This window comes from Stigmatopora nigra, chromosome 22, assembly GCF_051989575.1.
Source record: "Stigmatopora nigra isolate UIUO_SnigA chromosome 22, RoL_Snig_1.1, whole genome shotgun sequence".
NCBI classification, from domain to species: Eukaryota; Metazoa; Chordata; class Actinopteri; order Syngnathiformes; family Syngnathidae; genus Stigmatopora; species Stigmatopora nigra.
The window spans coordinates 7,267,889-7,282,041 of record NC_135529.1 but is presented as its reverse complement, the minus strand read 5'-3'; the positions used below and the strand labels follow the sequence as shown (position 1 = coordinate 7,282,041).

Below are 14,153 nucleotides of genomic sequence, written 5' to 3'. Positions count from 1 at the left end.
GACTGATGACACGAGCAAATGGCCCTCATCCTTAAAATTCTTCAAGCGCCATTCAATATCATATTTCATACACGCCTGCAGACATGCCCTCTCCCGCTATGTTTAATGTATAAAGCCAGCCCTATAGCAGCTAGAAATTTCAGACGATAAATATGCATGTATTCAATTAGGGGTATTAGACCTGGTGGTTTGCATAAGGATTTAGGAGCTTAACATCATATTTGTACTACCTCACAATAGCCTAAATGCGAGCTTTTATGTGAGGAGGGGGTGACAGCAAGTATTTTTCAAAAAAAAGGCCAGGAGCAGAAAAGGATTTGAAACACACAACTGTGAGTTATTACACTGTTTTAACCCATAAATGTGCAGCAAACACACACTATCATTAAAGTTGACTGGCTGAATTCAAATGACCTATTACAAGATTACTTACAGATTTTACTTGTGAAGAACAAAAGGCCAAGCGGTGATGCGATAACCTATCATTTATGCGTACTTGTTCAAAGCTCTCTGTGTCAGTACTGATGACCAGGTCCACTTGTCCCCGCCCAATTAAGAGCAGAGAGCTAATTAGAAGGAGTGGGTCTGCCAATTTGAACTTTGAAGTTCCTGTTGCTAAAACAATTGCTTAATGTCTACTTTCATATGAACAGATGACAATTATATATATATATATATATATATATATATATATATATATATATATATATATATATATATATATATATATATATATATATATATATATATATATATATATATATATATATATATATATATATATATATATATATATATATATAGATAGATATATAGATATATAGATATATATATATATATATATATATATATATATATATATATATATATATATATATATATATATATATATATATATATATATATATATATATATATATATATATATATATATATATATATATATATATATATATATATATATATATATATATATATATATATATATATATATATATATATATATATATATATATATATATATATATATATATATATATATATATATATATATATATATATATATATATATAAATATATATATATACACACTATATTTATGTGTGTTTTAGTGACTAAAGTTGGTTGTGTGACATTGAATTAAAACATTCTTCATACCATTCAATTTTATATTGATGTAATTATAATGATTATCATTATGAAGATGATTATTATTCATATTCTTTTAGTTCTTATTAAAAATAAAACAATGGGTCAGTTTTAATTTGTTTTTAAAGGCTAAACTCTTCAATAGTGTATAATTTTTGCCATAGAAACTAAAATAAAACAAATCCTGAAATGAAATTTAAAAGAAATAGGGAGTGGGTGGGGTTTTTAATGAAAGAAAAGCAGGATGAATTAATCATCCAGCAAGTATTGCTGCCATAGTGAGGTTGCTTGGTGAAACTTTCTCTGGCTGATGTGCGTCACGACTCCAAAAAGGTCCCAACAGTCTTTGCTGAGACTTTTATTTGGAGCTACAGTTGGCGGTGTGTGTGGGGTTGGAGACATGCGGCTCATACGGCTCGGAGCGCTCATTCCTCAAACTAGGAGCGCTTGGATGACGGCAGCCCAGCCAATGAACACGACCCCTGCGTTGTGACGCAACCGGGCCTCGTTGATAAGGAGCAGGGAGTCCAAAGTGGACGTGAGAAGGAGGCTCGGCGGTTAGTTGGGGGTGGGGGGGCTGAGGAACGCGCACAGACACCTCCTCCTCCTCTTCTTCCTCTCGTGCGCACATGGTATGCGGCCTCACTGGCAGGAGACGTAAACAGACAACCGTGAAGGGAAGAAGGGACTCTATGATGCAAAATATTTCATTTTTCAATGTGTCAACTATATGTCGTTTGACATAACAGTCTGGACTGTTGAAGCTGAAGGAGAGAAAAGGACGAACGTTGTCATATCATTTGGATTGTTTATTTTCTTTTTGAATTATTCTTTGATTATTTGTTGTTGGGGTTTTTTTTTTAATAGGGAGATGCAGGGAGTCTCCACTTCTCATTTTTCACCTGCATACAGTTTTTTTATAACCTGGAGAGAAGGGGAGAAATTTTGAAAGACTGTCTTGGAAGGGACATCGGGATCAAGAGAGCTACATAACCCTGTTGTGTGGTATGTTTATTTCATGGCAGAATTATTTTTTGACATTTCTCATAGAAATATAGATATCATCTCGAAGACAAAATTCTCCATATTCACTTCTCATTTCGAATTATTCATCTGTCAGAGAATGAATGGTATCCGGGAAAGTGTTACCATTGGCAGATGATATACTGAGGAGAACACGTGTCCAATTCCTCCCTCAATTTTTTTTCCATCCTGATCTGGATTTTTTTTTAACTTCTCACGTAAACGAGGAAACAAAAACAAGAAAAAACAAAAACAAGAAAAGAAAGGACCTGAACTGCGAGTGTTTTTTTTTTTGAGCCGAGTTTTTCTTCTGATGGACATCTTGGCTTTTAGATCTGAAGAGAATAGTTATAATATTCTCCCATCGGCTGCAACCATGCTTTTCCACGGCCTCCCCGGAGGCGACGTGCACGGCGTGGTGGAAGAAATGGACCGCAGAGGAAAGAGCGAATCAGCGGCCATCAGTTCAGCCATCGATATGGGCGAGTCGGAGACGGTGAGGGTCATCTATTTCATTCTATTTGGCTTGTTAGGGAACACTGTATAGCGGCCTGGGGATGTGTGGTACCCGGGATTCGTACTTGATTTCAGTGCATAAGGGGAGTATGAAATTATTGTTGCTGTGTGGAGAAGTGCTGGCTTTAAAAGCATCAAACTTTAGATTCAGGAAAGGAAAGGCAAAAAGTATAATTTATTCACTTCAATCTTAGGTTTGGCCAACGAAGTAATGCAAATTGTCAATATATATAGTAGTAATAGTAATTAGAATGATAGTAATAAAAATAGATCAATTATGAAAAATAGAATGTGCATATATTTGAATTTTGCAAAGGGTTGAAATGCTTGAAAGGTCTTTCAAGCTCCAATTTTAAAAAGAAAACAATAAAAAACTGTAATCGGTGATATGTTTAAATAACAACCGTAAAAACATATTTTTTTCTTTCAGAACACATGGACAATTCACAACTTAAATGCAAATTATTTATAATGAGTATAAATATCATTGAATTTAACTGTGCCTCCAAATTCTAAATAACCTTTTTTTTCTATTGTTTCCACACGTGTACTGTTTCAATATTAAATGATCACGACAATAAAATGATTATTTTCATCACAAAAGTAGTACATATCAACTCTAGGTATGTGAGTCTAGTGACAGCTTTAATGTTTACAGTATTTAAGATCAGAGTTGGAATTTTTTAAGAAATCTCGAACGAAAATATGACCATGGTTGCCTTTTGTGGATTTTGCAAACCCTTGACTGTATGCTGACCGTGTCCTCGTGTCTTTTCCCCCGTGTGACTGCAGGCCATGCCGTGCATAACAACCGAGCGCGTGGCCTTGTGCGCAGGCTGCGGGAGAAAGATCGCCGACCGCTACTACCTGCTGGCCGTGGACAAGCAGTGGCATATGCGCTGTCTCAAGTGCTGTGAGTGCAAACTCAACCTGGAGTCTGAACTCACCTGCTTCAGCAAAGATGGCAGCATCTACTGCAAGGAGGACTATTACAGGTAGGAGGCCCACAGAAGCTCCATACACTCACAAAAGATGCACTTAATCTGGATTGAAGAAAGAAAATTCATACTGTTGTGGACCATCTTCAGTCTTATGTTAGAGAGAATACATTGTGAAATGTTTTATTTATATATATATATATATATATATATATATATATATATATATATATATATATATATATATATATATATATATATATATATATATATATATATATATATATATATATATATATATATATATATATATATATATATATATATATATATATATATATATATATATATATATATATATATATATATATATATATATATATAATGAGTGTGTGAGTGTGTGTATACTAATGTGATTAGCCAATTTGTACACAATAAATGGGACTAAAATTATTATTTTTAGGAAATGGGGAAAATATTTGCTCATAACAGACATATTTATGGACACAGCCAGTGTGCCTGTGTATTGTACATATGTATTTTTAATTGAGTGTTGATTTTTAGTAGAACGTATAGCGCAAGAAACTTTGGTCTGCGTCGATTGTATAGTTGCATAGAGTTGTGTTTAGAGCTGTGAGGGGGATGCCTCGAGTGTGTGAGTGTGTGTCCAGCCGCTGATGGGGTTATGTGTTGCCCGCAGAAGATTTTCGGTGCAGAGATGCGCAAGGTGCCATCTCGGTATTTCTGCCTCGGAGATGGTGATGCGAGCCCGGGACCTGGTCTACCACCTCAACTGCTTCACCTGCACTACTTGCAGCAAGATGCTGACCACCGGGGACCACTTTGGCATGAAGGACAATCTGGTGTACTGTCGGCTGCACTTTGAGACGCTCATCCAAGGGGACTATCAGACACATTTTAACCACGCAGATGTGGTGCTGAACAAAGGCCTGAGCCCGGCCAACACGCTCGGACTATCCTACTTTAACGGGGTAGGAACAGTGCAGAAAGGCCGGCCAAGGAAGAGGAAGAGCCCTGGACCTGGAGCAGAGCTGGCAGCTTATAATGCAGGTAAAATAAATAAATACAATAAAATGAAATAACATTCCTTGAGATAACACGTTAATTCCATGTTTTAAATAACATATTTTTGTTTTATTATGTTATCATCATTATTTTTGTTATTATTTAACGAGTGTTAATTCATTGTTTTAATTATATTCGTGTGCAGATGCAGGGAAAAAGGAAATACTACGCTTATTCTAGTATAATTTGTATTGTTCATTGTATAATGTGTTTTAAAAAACGTATTATTGATGGTTCCCTGGATAGAACAGTCGTCTGCCTTCAAAATGATCGAAAAAATATACATTCTTAGAAGAGTCATAATGGACCTCTTTCGCAGTTTTTTTCTATAAGAATGAAATGAATAACCACCAATAGAATCAGTCTACAGAATAAATGTCAGCGTGTGTAAAACAGTCCTCCAAAGTTCACGTGACAAAAACTTACACACATACAAGCTTTAGTAACATGAAATTTTAATGGTGAAGCAAAGTCTAAATCCACTTCTGCACAATGGAAAATCTTCTTTAGGTTGTTAGAGCGTTAACCTGTCGTCTTTGGTATTATAAATGGAACTTTTTTTGATGTTCCGCCAGTTTTCACCCTTTCCACTTGTCTGGCTCTATCGACATCTGCAGACCCCCTACCTCCCTTATGCACCCCCCCCCCCCCCCCCCACACACACACACATACACCCACACTCACACACTCACTCACACACTCACTCACACACTCACACACACTCACAGGCAGACACACACACACACACACACACACACACACACACACACACACACACACACACACACACACACATCACACACATTACTGAAGACCCTGGTGCATTGGGAAGGGGCCAAACTCCCAGAAAGATCATTGTGTGTGTGTGTGTGTGTGTGTGTGTGTGTGTGTGTGTGTGTGTGTTGTGTTCACTGGACAAGAGAACAAGTTCACCGTTTTTTTTCTTTTTGCTTAGGGCTTTAAAGTTTTTACCTTTTTTGTTTAAAACAGAACCTAAAATAACACATATATTTATGTAAACATGTATACCATTACTGAATAAGTAGTCATGATTCCTCATACTGTAATTGAGATTCTGATTGAATACTTAGATTTAAATCAGACCCACAAAAGGTAGGGAAAAACTCAAGCATATGCTGGAAAGAAACTACTATACAATAGGAGGACAGTAAAGATGCAGCGCGCCCTCTTCTGTTTTCAACCAGAAATCGCAGCCAACTTCACCTGTGGAGCATATTTTGGGACAGAGCAATGTGTATGGATGAAATTCTTCACTGTAGACGAGGCTCACGGTGGCAGGACAAAGACAGCACATTCACAGATTGTGTCTTGGTCAAAAAAAATATTGCAGCATATGCTATTTCTCAAAAGCAGCATTTGTTCTGTGTGCTTTGTATGCAGTAATTAAGAGAAGTGTTATTCTGATGCCTATCACTCACTTGATATTCAATATTTGCAGCGTTGTGATATTGAACGCGAACTGTTATGAACGCAGCAACACTTTTGCCATTGCCAAGAGATTTGCAGACTAGGATAAGTACACACACATACGTGTGTGTACGTACTAAAAAGCCTGGCAAGCACCTCTTCCTGGTAAAGACAGATATCAGCAAGGTTGACAAGGGAGCCTATAACAAACGTTATCGTCACTGTCGAGTTTGATCTGATTGTTTTTATTCTTTAAATAACAGTCATTTAATGGCAATTCCTTGAAATGGGGAAATTACAGGGTTGTTCCGGCTCACATTTACATGAAGATTGATTGATGTGCCCAGCTCAAGAGGATAATTGATAAATAAATACTCAAAACACTCATTGATGGAAATAAGAGTGTTGTTGCTGTAGTTGCAATTAAACCGAAAATGTAATGTGAAAGGAATCGAAAAATAAACTCTAAATGATGATGATTAATGATCAGATGACTGTTGCCGCTGTGTAATCATATCTTCCTCTTGTTCCCTGCTGGCCCGTAGCACTGAGTTGCAATGAGAATGACAGCGAGTCCATGGACAGGGACTCCCAATATAGCAGCAGTCAGAAGACTAAGCGAATGAGGACGTCCTTCAAGCACCACCAGCTGAGAACCATGAAGTCCTACTTTGCCATCAACCACAACCCAGACGCCAAGGACCTCAAACAGCTTGCTCAGAAGACAGGCCTCACCAAGCGGGTTTTACAGGTAAACACACATTCTCAATTAATTCACAGAAATAGAAAACCAATCTGCTTGGCTTTATATAACAACATCAGATGTCAAATCTCCTTCCAATGAATAATTCTTGCTGTTCACTTATTAATACCAAAAGTGACTAGAGATTAATAGAAATAAGATGGTGTCAAAAGGTCGAATCTTACAAATTGCTGATGTCTATGCATTCTAGTCGAATATTAAAATTAGGTATTTTTTAAGTTTTGTTTATAATTTAAAACCTATGAATTCCATGTTCTTCGTAATTACTCTCAAATTTTAACCACACGTGTTGACTTCAATGACTTCTTAATGGTTCTATTTCATCTAAATCCATTGTGGGATTATGTAAAAGAAATATTAGAATCATGCATCAATTAAAACAATTTTGGATTTAATTGTATAACACAGAAGTGGGTGGAATAAGTGCTTTGTATTCATAATCTTTTGGGAGAAACGGCACTCTGAAATATTTATGTTTTGCATCTCCTCTTAATAATAATAATAATAACTTAAAATGAAGTGAGACTGCAGTATAAATTAGAATTTATCTGAAAGGGAAATCATGAAATATATCAAGGGAATAAGTGATATGATGAGAAAAGAGGGATGAAAAACAAAAGCTGTTTAATGTAACAGAAGAGAGAGATTACAACAGAATTCCACAGACGAGAAGGAAAATCATCATGGGGACGAGACAATTTGACAATCCAACCGACTGTTTTAATTAACGCTTGGCGAAGACAAAGCAGTCGTTTTGCTTTGATGCTTTCCAGTTTTCACGCCTGCTATTCCAGCTGATGTGTGGCTCCCCCTGCTCGTTTCCCACGGCTGCATACATGATTCCATCACATGCACTCAGCGACGCGCAGGCTGATGCCTCCCCAAGTAGACTTTGGAATATAGGAACAGGCGGAATTTACTTTCAGGAAAAGAATAAAATGTAGGAAAGATCTCTTCCTTTTATTTATGGAAAAGACCGGCATCATTTCGCTTAGAAGGCAATGTCCATAATAAAGGTGGCCTGATTACAGTTTCACCAACAAATGATTATGAACACAATAATCAGTCAAATAATAAACAATATACCTAGTTTTTGTTAAATTTGTTCAGTAAAATTAGTGAATATGTTGGTTGTTTTAAATTTAAACTGACCATAGTGGCTGTGTATGATTAAATGACATTGAGATCCACTTGTTTATCACAAGTTATAATTGCTGTCTTTAATCAAGTCAACACTCTTCATATATATTTTTTAATTTTTTATTTAGTGTATCAAAATGGGCAACAGAGTCGTGTTAGTGAATTAAAATTTCAAAGAACTGCACAACAGAGAATCGCCAGAGGTCTCAAAACGGATTTCCGCTTGATGCAGACAAACCTTTATTTGACAGTTTCATATTTCCACTGTGTATACTTAAAGAGATTTTAAGCCATCCATTCTTTGTTATTAAAGGGTATACATTTGTTTTTGAGAAACAGTTACAAAGACTATTTTTCTGACAATCGGATGACCTGGAAAATTTGTGCAATGACATGTTGTTTTCTCTTTGAAGAGATTTGAATTATTTTGCTTAGTGACTAGGTTGATGAGTAATCAAAATTTGAACATGCAATAATGGGTTAGCATTTTTGAAAAGAATGTCATTTTCATACTTAATTAAACAACCCATTTGCTTTACAACCTTTATTATAGAGACTTCATTCATTAGTTTCCCCATTTCAAAAGTATGAATGTATTTTTATCTTAATTGTCTTCGTTTGAAAGAAAGCTACACCAGATAAAAAGGCTAAATCACTATTTTTTTATTCACTACTTGCAGTTATCAAGGTTATTTTTTGATTCATCAAACCTGGTTTCCACTTGTGCTGAACATTAATTATATTTGCTGTACAAAAAGATTCAAAATCAAAACATGCAAACAAATATATGTATTTTTTCCTCACTCACCACTGATAGGCTGTTTTTTTTAGACTATAGTTTTTTGAAAAGCTGTTATGTTAACAGATGCCTATTTAGTCTGTTGATACTTTAGCGTATGTTTGGTTTTCGTTTCTGATCAGAAAAACAAAATTGCGATTTATACTCCAGTGCGACTTATATAATGATTTTTCCTCTTTATTGTTTATTCCTTGGCTGGTGAGACCTAGAGTCAGAAAAATAAAGTATATAAAAATTATTAGTAGTTCTATGAGAATATTGACAACAATCTATGTGAGAACAGTTAACATATACATCCTATACATTGGGCTGTTCATCAATTTATTTTATTGAACAATATCATATTATTTCTTGGCAGGTGTGGTTCCAAAATGCTCGGGCCAAATTCAGAAGGAATCTTTTGAGACAAGAAAGCACTGGTGGAGACAAGACGTCCGACGGATCCACACTGCAGGGTGGCACGCCGTCAGGGCCAGCCTCTGAAATATCAAATGCCTCCATGAGCCCTTCCAGCACCCCCACCACCCTCACAGACTTAACTAACCCTACAATGCCCACAGTCACCTCTGTGCTCACCTCAGTCGGGGGCGGCATGGATGTCCATGAGTGTAGGAGCCCATCACAGACCACACTGACTAGCCTTTTCTGATGGACAGTTGTTTGACCACAAGCACACTCCCTCCGCTACGCCCTGCTGAATCTTAAAACAAACTTGACTCCTTTGAACATTAAGAGTAGAAAAATGAAAGAAAAAGAAACACACACACACAAAGAAGAAAAAGGTTCCATTTTTTATCTGAGCCTATTGGATACTTGGCATAATGAAGAAGTCAAGCCTCACAGATGGAACTGTTGTTGTTATTTAGATGTTGTTGTCTTGTTAAGAACTGAAAAGACTTGATTTGCATTTTTCAATGTTTACAGAAAGTGACGAAGGGGAGTAAAAACTGCTTAATTTTTGGAATACATTTTTTCCAACACAGTATTTATGTTGTTGTAAAAGAGTCATTGTTAGATGGATTGTAATTTTTGTTTTCTTTGGGAAAATCTGAGATTAAACACAGGTTACAGTACCCTCTCACTGCAATATGCCTATAGTCTATTTTCTCTAACGGAAGCACAAAATCTCACATGACTGATTCGTGTCAGGAGAGAAAATGGCCTCTGTGGTTTATGTGTAATGTGTGCTTGGGCGCATTTCCAACATTTACCTGTGCTTGTTTTCCATTATTAGTTACAGAAATACACATCATGGAAAATTGACTAACCTAGTATTCTTTCTACTTTTCTGACATTAGAGCTTTCACTAAATCCCAAAGTTGCCCTCATGTGCATATATGTAGCAAAACTAGTTTTCAACCAAATATTGACAACGGACCCATCTCAGAGATTTCAGCATCAATAAAATAAAATGCTATTAATTGTGAATACAAACACTATCCGAACAGTCTTGAGTGATGGACATTTCCAATACGAGACAGAGTTAGAATAAACCCAAAAAAGGAATATTTAGCGGTTGAAGCATTGGAGTTTTGATGATATCAAATCCAAAATTTATTTTTGATCCTCTTTTACGGTCCATGAAAGTTAAAATTATGTACTGTATAAAAATAATATCTACACAAACAAAACATGCATCTGTAAGATTTGTTTTCACATTGAAGGGGTCAACTGTATGCAGATTTCCTCAAACAGTCTGTGGGCCAAAGCCTGTTTTGGTTTGTATTACGTATATGACTGAATAAAATGTGAACAGACTTCAAATCAAATGCAGAGCACGTTTAACTTACCAACTAAAATGGGGACTCAAGTTTACAGTAAACTATGTACGTCTGTGATTGCAGCAATTTGCCATTAAAAAACACAAATTTTATCCTGCAAGTTCCTATCAGCAGCTGGTTCTGCCATGTTTCTGCTACCAGGCATAGCTTGACTTAGAGAACGGTTAGCTCTCCTGCAATCTCAGACAGAATCATTAAATGACAAATACATTAGCCGGATGTACCCACAGTCACATAAAAAGGGGTTTGCTGAAGGTTTTAATAGAGAGGATCCGGAAGGATAGGCATTATAAAAAAAAGGGGTTCTGCATAATTTATTAAAAAGGAATTTCGCACATTTTCCAAATGGTAAAACGTAAAAAAAATAGAAGAATTATCAGACTTCACATTTTATAATATCGCCATGTTTTAATTTGTGGAATACATTCCGGTGCAATGACAAAGATTGATGATTATCCTTGTTGTTTAATTCATTTAACAATATCGCACAGGTTGGAATTTAGCAAATTAAGGAACTAAGGTAAGATTGCATGCATTTCCTAGAGAGAGCTGGTTTTCAAAAGATCATAGATCATCATTGATTTTGAAATCAATCGAAAGATTTTTTTCAATCTTTCTGATTCACCATCTTGCAGAAGAGTTCATCAAAATTTGCTTCCGGAATCCTTCTTTGTTGAAGGCGACTCGGATCTGACTTTCTTCGTCAAATCATTTAAACTGTATGTAAATGTAGGCCACCTCAATATTTCCAAAGAGGCTACAGTAGATGTTCACATTAGTATTTAATATGAAGAACTTCTATGAGTTCACCATTCCAGTCCTCCTTCATGAAGACCATTGTTGGAGTAACATGATGGTTCAGTAAGGAAATGTCTGGAACTTCAGACATAGTATGCCCGATGAGGGACGGATCAGACGACCAAATTATCCTTGGATCATCTCAGAAACTTGTGCCATTTAATGGAGACGGGTGGGGGTGAAAAGGGTGAAGAACTTGAATGTAATATGTAATGAAAACGAGCTGGCTTCCGATTACTGTTCCCTTGGTCATTATATGGCCATTTAGGCCAGCTTTAGCATCTCGCCTTTCACCCGTAGGGCCTCTTCATCTCTGGGCTACAAACTAATTAGCATGAGGAGGCTTAGCTAACACAGTGATGCCTCTCTCTCTGATCACATTCACTCAATGGCCGAGGAAGCATGGAGAGATGAAATTAGAGTGATTAATTAGGCTTTGACATACCGCCAAAGGTTCTCAATTTAACGCTGTCACATCAATAAAAAAGGCATCTCCTTAGCAGCATGCCGAGTGACCTAAAGGAGATTGACGTGGGGGTATTACCAACAATTAAGACCAATTAGTGGGAGTAACTAGCATTGAAAAGACATACATAAATACATGACGGATTTGTTGATGTGTCTTCATTCAGGAACATTTATCGGAAGACACTTGGCTTGTTATAGATGTAAAGAAAAGGGTCGCCATTAATTTGCGTTTATGTTAAAATGTGTGCAATGTTTTCCTGGCCAGAAAAGATGTCAACATAAGAAATTTGATCACATTTTTTATTTACTTCACACACACACAACTGTATAAATTGTGCTTTGTTAATGTTTGTGCATTTATTTTTTTGCTGTAGGTCCTATCTTCATGGAGTTCTTGGGGGTGAATGAGCAAAGAAGGTGAGCTGGACTCTCAACTGATTGGCAGTCAATCAAAGGGACAAACAACCATCCACAATTTCCATTTTAGGGAAAAGGTATGAAAAGGTAAATCTGTTTTCCTGGAGAAAATCTACATGAAGGATTAGAAAATGAAGCAATCGATTTTCTAACCCTACATGTCCTCTCATTTAAAATACCCCCAGCACAAAACTTACATTTTCCCAATCCTCATCTTTTCTCACCTTGACAGACAAGGAAGAGAGCTCATTTAATCCAATGCAGCTATCCCAATGTCTGCTGGAAAGATCGCCTTGAGCAACCCGAGAAGAAACACAGCTTTATTATCCTGCTCTCTAAGCGACAAATCCTCTCTGAATGGAGCAGAATGTAAAAGTTTTCCAGGACCAGGCCTTTTTCTCTTGGTCTATGGCAAAACGTAGTGCTGTCAGGACAGAATGTGAGCTGCACAGCTGTGCGAAGCAAGTTTGAGGATGTGAACTTTGCATGGCAGCTCACAGAGTGGATGTGGGAACTCGCCAGGTTCTCCCCCTGGATGTCAGTGGGAATGCAGCACAGACAGCTGTCAGCAGAGAGGTGGCATTTCCTGGTCTGACACTGACAGAGGCTGTCTGCAGGCAGCAGGAGAACAGCCAGACTGACACCCTGTTTTCTCAACCATGACATCTGAGCCCAGGATAGGTGTCACTGGCATTTTGATTCACCTGGTAATGTGAAAACTTGCCTGAGACACTTAGTGAGGAAGTGTAACATAACCTGTGTAATTGAAGACCTCTAGCATGTGGGCAACCACCTGGTCATGTGACCAACTATGACACATGCAAAGAAAACAGTAAGCGAACATTTTTTCCTCACATCCACCCACAAGTTGTGTTAAAGTATTGCATTGACAAGTAACTAAATGTTCATTTAAAAAGAAAAAAACATGAAGATGATTCATGACTGTATGACCATTATTGGTACACATGAGGTTCAAATACATGTGAAATATCGTACAAAATTTCAAAACTTTGATTTATTAAAAATAGGATAATGTTTAATGAATGTCAGCAAATGTTATAGCTTTCTTGGACGAGCTCAGCTCTTCTGGACATGTGTTTCAACTAACAAGCAAGCTAGTTGAGTGAAATTGGAGATGTTAACATTTGCAATGGAAGAAGCTCTATTTTTAAACACAGCATATCAGTGTTTTGTCAATGTAGCAGTTCCTTGTCATACATCTATATGTGGAGGAGAATACAATAACTTGACAACATTAAAAAATATGTCAGATTGACATTATATTTGGATGCATTGCGAAAATCCTCATTATATTGTACCTTCAACTGGTTTTACAAAACGTATTTAGTCCATTCGAAAGAAGAGCACCACACGCACAACCGTTAAAGACTATCGACAGTCCATCTAACAAAAATACTATTTTTCCTCTTCATTATTTGGGTCTCCAGGATAGGGTGTAACACAGATTCTGCAGCACAGATGCAAAAAAAGAACGAAAAAAAACTGTGAAATCACATTTCCAAGGCACAGATGCAAAGCATGCACAAAATCATCAACATATGTCGAAAGGGTCTCATTATAAATAAAGTTAGTCATGGAGCCAGGGAGCAGTGGCACATGATTGGAGGGAAAGTGCGCATAAGAAAGGTTACAAGCAGCCAGTGGGCCATTTATCTTGTTTGGATACAAACTACTTGATTCCCCAAATGAGTGGTGAGGAATCCTATGACACCAGAGCTTAATCACAGGCTCTTCACCATTATAAATCAGTTGAACTACTGACACCTGAACTTTATTCTGTGCAAAATGTAAAGGCCACAGGCAAAGGATCCCGTTATTAGCGCTAC

At 36.8% G+C, this 14,153-nt stretch overlaps 1 protein-coding gene across 1 annotated transcript; it reads left to right on the top strand.

The window, feature by feature from the left end:
- The first annotated feature begins 2,423 nt into the window (after positions 1 to 2,423).
- Positions 2,424 to 9,929, top strand: LOC144215953 (LIM/homeobox protein Lhx2-like). Its single transcript, XM_077745186.1, has 5 exons — positions 2,424 to 2,668; positions 3,481 to 3,683; positions 4,327 to 4,697; positions 6,686 to 6,891; positions 9,201 to 9,929. The coding sequence occupies exons 1-5, from the start codon at positions 2,486 to 2,488 to the stop codon at positions 9,489 to 9,491; spliced, it is 1,254 nt and encodes a 417-aa protein (XP_077601312.1). The 5' UTR covers positions 2,424 to 2,485; the 3' UTR covers positions 9,492 to 9,929.
- The last annotated feature ends 4,224 nt before the right edge of the window (positions 9,930 to 14,153 follow it).

Coding starts and splice junctions, on each gene's coding strand:
- LOC144215953 (XM_077745186.1), top strand. CDS start 2,486: ATGGACATCTTGGCTTTTAGATCTGAAGAGAATAGTTATAATATTCTC. Junction 3,684..4,326: donor TGCAAGGAGGACTATTACAG/GTAGGAGGCCCA, acceptor TGTTGCCCGCAG/AAGATTTTCGGTGCAGAGAT. Junction 6,892..9,200: donor TCACCAAGCGGGTTTTACAG/GTAAACACACAT, acceptor ATTTCTTGGCAG/GTGTGGTTCCAAAATGCTCG.